At 38.9% G+C, this 9839-nt stretch overlaps 1 protein-coding gene across 1 annotated transcript; it reads left to right on the top strand.

Annotated features, from left to right (window-relative positions):
• Window positions 1-1066: 1066 nt before the first annotated feature.
• On the top strand, window positions 1067-8393 carry hsd17b10 (hydroxysteroid (17-beta) dehydrogenase 10). The gene is made up of 6 exons (XM_063015511.1): window positions 1067-1102; window positions 2707-2871; window positions 3030-3194; window positions 4462-4590; window positions 4694-4802; window positions 7774-8393. The coding sequence occupies exons 1-6, from the start codon at window positions 1079-1081 to the stop codon at window positions 7962-7964; spliced, it is 783 nt and encodes a 260-aa protein (XP_062871581.1). The 5' UTR covers window positions 1067-1078; the 3' UTR covers window positions 7965-8393.
• The last annotated feature ends 1446 nt before the right edge of the window (window positions 8394-9839 follow it).

Raw genomic sequence — 9839 nt, 5'->3', positions numbered from 1 at the left:
ATAACTTATACTAAGATATAGATTGGAAAATAACATGGCTTTTACCAAATAATATTTTATCACAAATAAGGTAAGGGAAGTAACTCAGGATTCTGTATATACGTTACCCTATCAATAAAACTATTGCTAAATTAAAAAAAAGATATAAATACTGGATGTTCATTTTGTCACAAATATGAAGAATCCCTTACACACTTATTTTGGGATTGTTAATTTTGCAAAATTTTTTGGACTGATTCAAATAATTGTATTAATAGAAAAATTAACTATAACTTTAAATTGAAAACTGAATTTATTGTATTTGGAATAACTAAAAGTGACATTGAATTCAGATGAGACTTATATTGTCAACCTTCTCTTAATATTATCCAAATATCACATTCATTGTTGTAAATTTATGAATAATAGACCGAACTTCAACACTTTTAAGGCATCCTTTATATCGTACATTAATTCGTTAAAACTGTAAAAATGTGAAGGCAAGACGTACTTTAACACTGTTAGAAAACTTCTCTATCCCTTAAGGTCAGTTTAGAAAATCATTAAATGGAATTACCTATAAATTCCTGCTAGCTAATGTGTTTTATTGTGTATGTTACATCTTGTCTGTGATAGATGTATTCTTTTGTAATATATTTGTTGTTCAATAAAGTTAATACCCCCCCCCATCTCACTCCAAGCAAACTTGAGAGCCCTGGGCCCAACAGTAGCAAATTTGGCAGATTTGGGGCTTGAACCAGCAACCATCTGATTGCAAGTACAGTATCTTAACCACATAGCAACCATAACCCAACAATGGCATAGCAAGGTAGATCTTAAAGTTCTGGGTTCGATCCCCGCATCAGGTCACTGATGGTAACACCGTTAACGAAAATCAATGAATGAAAACTTCGTTTTCTATGCATGACTGTAAGAACGCCTATGGAAATGCTGCTCTACAGTTTGATTGGTTTAAGCGTGTGTCAGTCAAATACATTCCGCCTGATTATAAGGGGGCGGGGCTTAGTCTCAGGTTTGTGATTGGTCTGAAGTTCTTAACGTTGAACTCGTCTGCTCTGACGTCACTGTGGCTGCAAACATGGCGAACATCAGAAGTCTCAAGGTGAGCTAATTATTGAATGAGAATAATGAATAGCTCATGAACAGCGTGCTAAACTCTACAGTGATACATTTAACGTTTTAAAACGCACTTTATACACAGTAGGCGAGAAACAGGAGTCTGTTTAGCCTCAATGCTAAACAATAGCATCAGTCAAACTCGTGGAAATAAGTGTAGATTATGACGTCAGAACTAAACCGATCTATTAATGTGTTACAGATTAGTATTATTAAGTTATGTCCTGTTTTGATTAGGTGGTTTGAATTTCTGAAACCATGTCTACGTGTTACTAGCTCTTGAACATTCTACCCACTTCAATCAGCTTGTTAGGTGGGTTTAGATCTGTTGCACATTCTGTCGTCATAACCTTTCTATTCAGGTTCAATTTGAATTACTTTTGCTAACTGATTTATACCGATCAGGACAGCAAGACAGAGCTGTTACTTATTCCTGGAGATCAATCTCCAACCCAAGACCTAGTCATCTCTATTAATGACTCCCAGATCAGACCATCTGATAATGTAAGGAGCCTTGGTGTCATCCTGGATAACCAGCTGACCTTCTCTCCTTATGTAGCCAACATGACGAGATCGTGCCGGTTCCTCCTCTACAACATCAGGAAGATTCGTCCATTTCTCTCCATGGAAGCCAGTCAGATTCTTGTCCAGTCACTTATAATCTCACGGCTGGACTACTGCAACTCCATCCTGGCAGGTGCTCCTATGTCCGCTATCAAACCCTTACAACAGCTTGCCTGGTTCTCTACCAACCTAAACACTGCCACATCACCCCACTGCTGCGTCCTCTTCCCTGGCTTCCTGTAGCTGCCGACATTCAGTTTAAAACACTGATGCTCGCTTACAAAGCCAAAAATGGACCAGCCCCAAGCTACCTTCGAGGTCTAATCAAACCCCGCTCTGTACCACGCAACCTCCGAGCCACTAGTCTCGCTCGACTTGATCCTCCACCCAGGACTCGAGGAAGACAAGCATCAAGGCTTTTATCTGTACTGGCACCCAAGTGGTGGAACGAACTTCCTCTGTCTGTCTGAACATCTGAGTCTCTCACTGTCTTCATAAGACGATTAAAAACCACCTCTTTGCTAAGTACTTAAGCTGACATGTACTTGAACTAATGCTCTTATTTATTTCTTGCAAAAAAAAAAACCCAAACTTTGGTACTAACAGGGTTTCAGCAGATTTATATTCAAGTGAGGTTAACTGGAGATACTCAATTGTCTGTGACTGTTTGACGTTAAAAAAAGCTTGAACTGATGAATCTTGTGTGATGTAACCAAAGTGTGTAAAACATGACGTTAAAATCCTAATAAATAAATAAATAATATATACTACTGAAGTAGATATGTGCTCAATTGTCAATTTATAGGTGTTACCTCCTATGAAATTATTGGCCATTTTATTAGGTAAATTATGATCAGTATCTGTACACCATTGTGTGCTATCAAGTATCATATTATAATAGTATTGAATTGATTAACTTTCAAACCCCCTTTTTATTCTGCAGGTACCTTAAACTTAAAACAGTAAGCCTAATTCACTGAAGATGAATTAAACTCGACCTGACCTTGTTTTGTTCTCTGCACATAGGGCATGGTGGGTCTGGTCACAGGAGGCGCTTCAGGTTTGGGCAGAGCAACAGTGGAGCGACTGATTAATCATGGAGCGAGTGCTGTCATTCTTGACCTGCCCAGCTCGGATGGCCACAACGTAGCTGCAGCCCTTGGAGAGCGCTGTGCATTTGCTCCTGCCGATGTGAGTCCTCGTTAGTATGAAACTACCATACTGTTCTTTTACTGGAGCTGTAAAGGACCTTGTTTGTACAACTTTACTGTATTGCAACTTGTCAGCAGTATAGTTCTAGATTTACTAGCCTTACTAGCCTTTTCTAACGGGTTTCTTGCTTGATCTAGGTGACATCAGAGACCGACGTACGTTCAGCTGTAGATTTGGCTAAAGAGAAGTTTGGCAAACTGGACTTGGCGGTGAACTGTGCTGGCATTGCTGTAGCTGTAAAGACATACAACTTCAAAAAGGACATCCCTCACAGTTTAGAGGACTTCAGTAGAGTCATCACAGTAAGTTTTCATGTTTTGTGTCAATTCATGTGCCCTAAAAAACAGGTGAAATATTTAAAGTACTATTTCAAAACATTGTAGCCCCTTGTGCTGTGACTGGATATTTGTAACATTCTGTTCTTTACATTTACGAAGTAAGACTATTTCTACACTGTATGAGCAAAACCTTTGTGAACAGGTGTGATTTTTATCAACGAATTAAGGAAGGCCCTTTTCTTGTTTCAGCATGATCATGCCCCTGTGCCCAAACAAGCTCTCTAAACACATGGAAAAAAACGTGGTTTAAAGAAACTCCATTGGATTTCCCATAGACTGACTTTAAAGTCTTGTGGGAAGCCTTAGGGATGCCTTATGACTTCTGTCGGCTGATTGATGGTGCCTGCACAAAGGCGAATATTGGATAATGGAGATTGGTACATGACTCTCTGTGTGCCATACAGATCCCCACATGAACCCACCTCGTGCAGGTGAAAAGAAGTGGTCGGCTACTGCACACGTCATAGGGTGTGTGTTTGTTAGCTATGGCTCTCCTCAGTCAGCAGTGGAGGTCTGTAGCAGTGAAGGTGGAAATACAAATCTGGTAATTGGATATGACTAGATTTGGAGAAAATTGGGGGAAAATGCACTAAATGCATTTTTATTGTGTACAGCAGTTTCTTCTAATACTACAGCGACTGAGCAGATAATACCTGGATCTATAAAGTCTATAAAATTGTATTATATAAGTATAGAATTGTATGCAATTGTTTAAAATCCATGCCAAAATAAGTATCAGAGAAGTACAAAGAGCCTATCATACATGACAAAACTCTTTGTAGAAATCCACAGTTGACCAGTAAAAAGATGCAGTTGGTGGTTTCAAATGTCAGAGATGGAACTGCAGGCGGTAAGATTGGAATTAGCAAATAGCACAACGGCAATACACGCCGAAATGAACGAAGTGAAAAACACTGTTAAAAAAAAAAATGTCAGAGAAAGCATGCGCTAGCCCAGATCTGTTTGGCCAACATGGGCATCGTATGTGTGGCAGAGATCACAAATTTAGTTGAGAAAATGCCAAATAAGATGACAAAATTGGAAGTAAAAGAAAGTTACCTTGTTACCAAAAATTGTTTTGGTAGTAGGATTTGATCCAACAACCACAAGAAGACCAAAACACAGATCTAGCGTGAATTCAAAGCTGCTGGAACATTGGGGCACTGTTAAGTAAATTTAAAAATCAGAACCTTAAAACTTGACTCAAGATTTTAATCTCTGTCATTTTCAGGTGAACATAGCAGGCAGCTTTAACGTTATAAGACTGGCTGCTGGCATGATGGGTAAGAATGAACCAGACGCCGATGGGCACAGAGGCTGCATTATCAACACAGCCAGCGTCGCAGCATTTGACGGGCAGGTAGGTCAAACCCATTCTAGTGCTTCACCTACTGAATTGATTTTCACTTGGCTGCAGCTGTACAGCTTTATTTTTATTTTTTTTATGTACCACTGTCCGTCAGGTGGGCCAGGCTGCATACTCTGCTTCTAAGGGTGGCATTGTGGGAATGACTCTTCCTATCGCCCGAGATCTTGCCCCTATGGGTATCCGCGTTGTCACCATTGCTCCAGGTTGGTACTTGCGTCTTGTTTACTATACTTGTATGGATTGTATCCTGATAACAATGTGCATTCAGCACAAAATCTAACACACAGTATATGACACTTGGCAAGAAATCTCTGCCGTGTTCCATGTTTTAAGTTGTTTCATGTAAAGAAACTGAAAACGGCCTCATTGAAAATCTATATTTCTTTATTATTTTGACTCCACCACAACCACTTCATGTTGGTTGTGCTGTGCTGGGTGCAAGGCAGGAATACACTCTGGAAAAAGCAGCAGTCTGTTACAAAGCAACAGGAATTTATAGTATTCATAGTATTCTTATGGTTGTTTCCAGTCTGATGCATCTGAAATAGGGTGCAAATATCAAAGCATTAGGATAGAACACTTAAACCATTGTACCTTAGAAATAGAAAATGTAGAACAAAAAACCCACATGTAAACCAGATGGGCAGAAACAAGGGCCAGTGTTTGAACTGTAACTGATCCACCACCAACTAAGTAGGCTAAAAAAGCAGTCATGGAGTTTGGATGATTCAAGTTCAGAGTTAATGTGTCACATACAGGTCATACATGGTATAACTAGCAGTGAAATGCTTTAAATTGGATGAAGGTGATATTCAGTGATGAATCATGAATCTTTTGTGTGGGGTCGTTATTATAAAACGCATGAAGACAACTGCCTGAAGGAAATCTACTTTACTCACTCAGTTATGATACTGGTTGTATGTCAGTTATGTCAGTCAAGGTCTAGAGCAGGGGTTTTCAACCTGTGAGGCGCGCCAGTACCTGTCCAGGCAGGCGTGACATTACGAGATTTTTTTAACCTCTAACACTTAAGCAATTTATTTTTTTTAAACCCACAGGAGACATATTTGATTAGTCTTGCTGACCACGCACACATGCACTTTAATGTTATCCAGTTCAGTCTGAAAAAGGACCGTTGGCTTGCAAAACTTAAAAATAGGGCTTAATGGTGAAGATAAATCGGTGCCAAAAGCAAAATTGCATCGTATATATGATGTGCACAACATTAATGATATTATTTTAGCTTGTCAAGAGCTTTCACAGTGATTTCTGTGCGAGGGTTGATGGGGCGGGGGTATTGGGGTGTGGGGGGGTTAAGTTGCGGGGGTTTGGGTAGGGCTGTCGCGCTAACCGCAATTTTGAAATATCGCGGTATAGACCAGCCAACCGCAGGGCATGCCAAGCAACCGCCACACCGCGATATTCACGTTTTTTCTTTCTTCCTTCTCTTTTTTTTTTTTTTTTTTTTTTTTTTTTTTTTTTTTTTTTTTTTTTTTTTTTGCAGGGTCCATTTTGTTTTATACGCTTTACATTCGGGCATAATAAATGTTAAATAAATTCATAATGAAAATGAGCTAACAGCGTCATTTTCCCGCAACCTTTTCTCATCCGTTGCTGCTGAGTGTCAGGCTTTGTGTTTTAAAATGTAAACAATCGCAACAGGAATTATAGGCAAGTTTATTAATGATTAAATTGAGTTCACACTTGTAATTTAGACTTTATTTAAACAGCCTTGGCGTACTAAAACACTTAATGACGGTTAATATGGCATTGCAGCCTGCAAATATTCTCTTGCTGGCTTGCTGGAATGATTTAAATGTATTTTTTCATTGAATAAAAATGTATTGAAACGAATAATAACTTAAAATGTAGTATATATTATGTTAATTATACCTACTAAATAGCTAGTTAATAGTGGCGCGATAACCGGGCTAGATTTGCTCTGCTCTGTGTATTAGTGCAACATCGGTAACGTCGGGAACATCGCTCCCCCACTCAGATCCTCTCTAAACCACATCAGGTGAACTTGTTGGTTCTTCTAGCGAGCATGATAATGCAGGTTTAAGGTCTTACAGACTTTATTCTATTTTTTTTTTTTTTTACCATATTTTGATTAGATGTGCGTTTTTAGCCTAAACACTTTTTTTTTCGTTTCACAGTGTATATCTAGCCTTTCAAAAAAAAATAAAAAATGGCGATATTACCGCATACCGCGATATTGAGACGGGCTGAATATCGCAAGGGGAAATTCTTTCACCGCGACAGCCCTAGGTTTGGGTTGGGAGGGTGCAAGTTCAAGGTCGGCACACAGCATGTCCGAAAAGGTTGAAAACCCCTGGTCTAGAGAAGTTGGCAATCAATACCTCAGCATCCAATAGACAGATCTGCTGTGGGGACCCTGAAATATGGGAGCAGCCAAAAAAGAAAAGTAATAGGATGGTATGGCTACACATTCTGTAGTACATTGGACATGGTTTAGGACACAGTTGGATGAAGTTGTCTGTTGATTAAAACACTGTTGCTGACCACACTGTAGCATTAACAGTAACATTAAACTGTTGTATTTAGACTGGAAACCATTCAATGATTAAAGAAAACTTTGAAATGTATCACATATCTGATTGGTAGCCATTGTAGAGATCAAAGCGTTTAAGTTATTTATTCATGCATTTTATCTTGGTTAGTATTCAGGCAGCAGTGTTCTGAACAAGCTTTAGCTGACTTATACTTAATGCAAAGATTAGTGAGGAGGCTGAATTCATTAAGGCTTTTGGATCATTAGATCTGAGGTAGGCATCACTCCTAAATGTTTTCTATTTGGAGACAAATGCGGTCCCCAAGTCTTGAAAGCTTTCACACATCAGTGTATCGATGTGCTCAGTGCATTAAAGCGTTGAGTCTGTAAAGTGGTAGTTGTTTGGTGAGAATGCTTTGTGGATCTGGGTGTCATTAGCATATCTGAGATCATTAGTTTGGTTGTCCTGCAGGATTCAGTCTAGTGGGAGCGTGTAAAGTTTGAATAGAAAGGGCGAAAGGATCGATATTTGAGAAATCGGACTTGTTTTGGGGTATTTATTGTTCTGCTTTATAGCTGCTGATTTTGACTGAAAAATGAAACTGAAAAACCATTGTTTTTTTTTTTGCCCCATCGTTCCTTCATTTTTTCTGCTTCAGGTTTGTTCTCCACACCGCTGCTGGCTGGCCTACCCGAGAAGGTGCAGAATTTCCTGGCACGCCAGGTACCTTTCCCTTCACGCCTGGGTGACCCTGCTGAGTTTGCACACCTCGTGACCTGCATCGCTGAGAACCCCATGATCAATGGAGAGGTGATTCGTTTGGACGGAGCTATCCGGATGCAGCCCTGAGAAGCAGAGGGAACCAGATCGGGGAAAGAGATGTCCACATAGGCCTTGTGTGTATGTTAAAATAGGTCAATCCAATAGGGCCATGTGCACAGTTTAATTTCAGTGTAGCACTTGTTAAATTAAGGTTCTGCTGCTTGGGGTTTTTAACACTGACATTTAGTAGATTTGCTCTACAATTCAACTTTGTGTTGAATTAAATCTACTTGGGTGTTGCATTGCAAAGTTGAGTGAAGAAATGAGATCAGGAATGGCCTTTATTCAGGTCTGGGATGGGCATGATTACTGGACACTTGTGAAAATGAATGTGTACCTCAATTGATCCAATAAAAAATATAAGCTGTACATGATTGGAAGATATGAAAATGATTTTGCAATTGTATAAAACTTCAGAAAACTTTCTAAAATTGTAAATAAATCACAACGATGGCACTTTGTGTTATTAGTGTGACTTTTAAGTGTTTTTTGTTCAATATATTTGTTGTACTATACCAGTGCGACAATCATGTACACCTAGATGTTTGTTTTGTTTGTTCATTAGGATTTTAACGTCATGTTTTACACTTTGGTTACATTCATGACTCATTACACAAGGTTCATCAGTTCACAAGGTTATATCAAACACAGTCATAGACAATTTTGTATCTCCAATTCACCTCACATGCATGTCTTTGGACTGTGGGAGGAAACCTGAGCTTTCGGAGGAAACCCACACAGACACAGGGAGAACATGCAAACTCCACACAGAAAGGACCCAGACCACTCCCATCTAGGGATCGAACCCAGGACCTTCTTGCTGTGAGGCGACAGTGCTACCCACTGAGCCACTGTGCCGCCCTGTTCACCTAGATAAGGTAAAGATGTATATTGTACAGAACTAAACTGTAGCTTAACTGGTTTACCAGTTAAATAAGGTTAGTTGTCTCACTGAGTAACTAAGGAGGCTGATTTTATATATTATATATACTGTATATTCCACATATGTTTTGCTTGGGCCCGCTCACCGGTGTGGATAAATATGCCTCATAACTTAACCCTCTACAGCACAGCGTTGCCCTTAGGCAACAGAAAGTTTTCTTAAGCTCCATGTCCAGTGCCTGTTTTTTTAAATTATTGCAACCAACCAGAATGGTCAAAAAAATATCAAAAAACAATCTTATAAAGTTTGAGATTCACCATCAAGCATCATTTTAAGGTGGGACTGCCTTTTCTGACACATGGTATCAGAAAAACATGAGATTTTTTGCTTTATTAATCTCATTTAAAATAACTTTGACTGTAAATAAAAAATATGTGCATGTGTGTGAAGGTGTAAAGAAGTCTTCTGTCGGGTTTTATGAAGTTTTTTCTTTTTTTGCATGTTTAGAAATTAGTTTTTTCTTGTCGTTGCCTCAGGGCAACGTTGTGCATTAAGGGGTACTTTTCAAGGATGTTTTTGCTGACTATGTTTTAGGATGTTATCATGTATTATCACATGTATTTGTGTACAGTATAAGCTCCAAATTCAAATGTGTTTTCTTCTCATTTAAATTAACTTTTTTCATGCTTTTTGATAAAAAATGGACATAAACGTGTTTTATGGAAGACAGGATCGCCATGTTAGGCCAATGCCATCTGATAGTGAAGACAGTGAGATAGACAGCAATGACAATGAGGAGGAGTGGAGTGTAGAAAAAGGTTTGAGCAATAATGAAAATATAGGGTTTTAATTTCGTACAGCAGACAACATACAAAAGGAAGTTGAGGAATATTGGAGCAACATCAAGCTGTGGCATTAATTGTTTTATTATTGTGTTTTTGTTGGTATTGGAAATATACTCTAGACACCAGTGAGGAAGAGAACAAAGAAGACAATTTGTCAGAAGATGACAGTAGTTT

This window comes from Trichomycterus rosablanca, chromosome 19 (assembly GCF_030014385.1).
Source record: "Trichomycterus rosablanca isolate fTriRos1 chromosome 19, fTriRos1.hap1, whole genome shotgun sequence".
In the NCBI taxonomy this organism is placed as follows: domain Eukaryota; kingdom Metazoa; phylum Chordata; class Actinopteri; order Siluriformes; family Trichomycteridae; genus Trichomycterus; species Trichomycterus rosablanca.
This window is presented reverse-complemented; position numbering and strand designations above follow the sequence as displayed.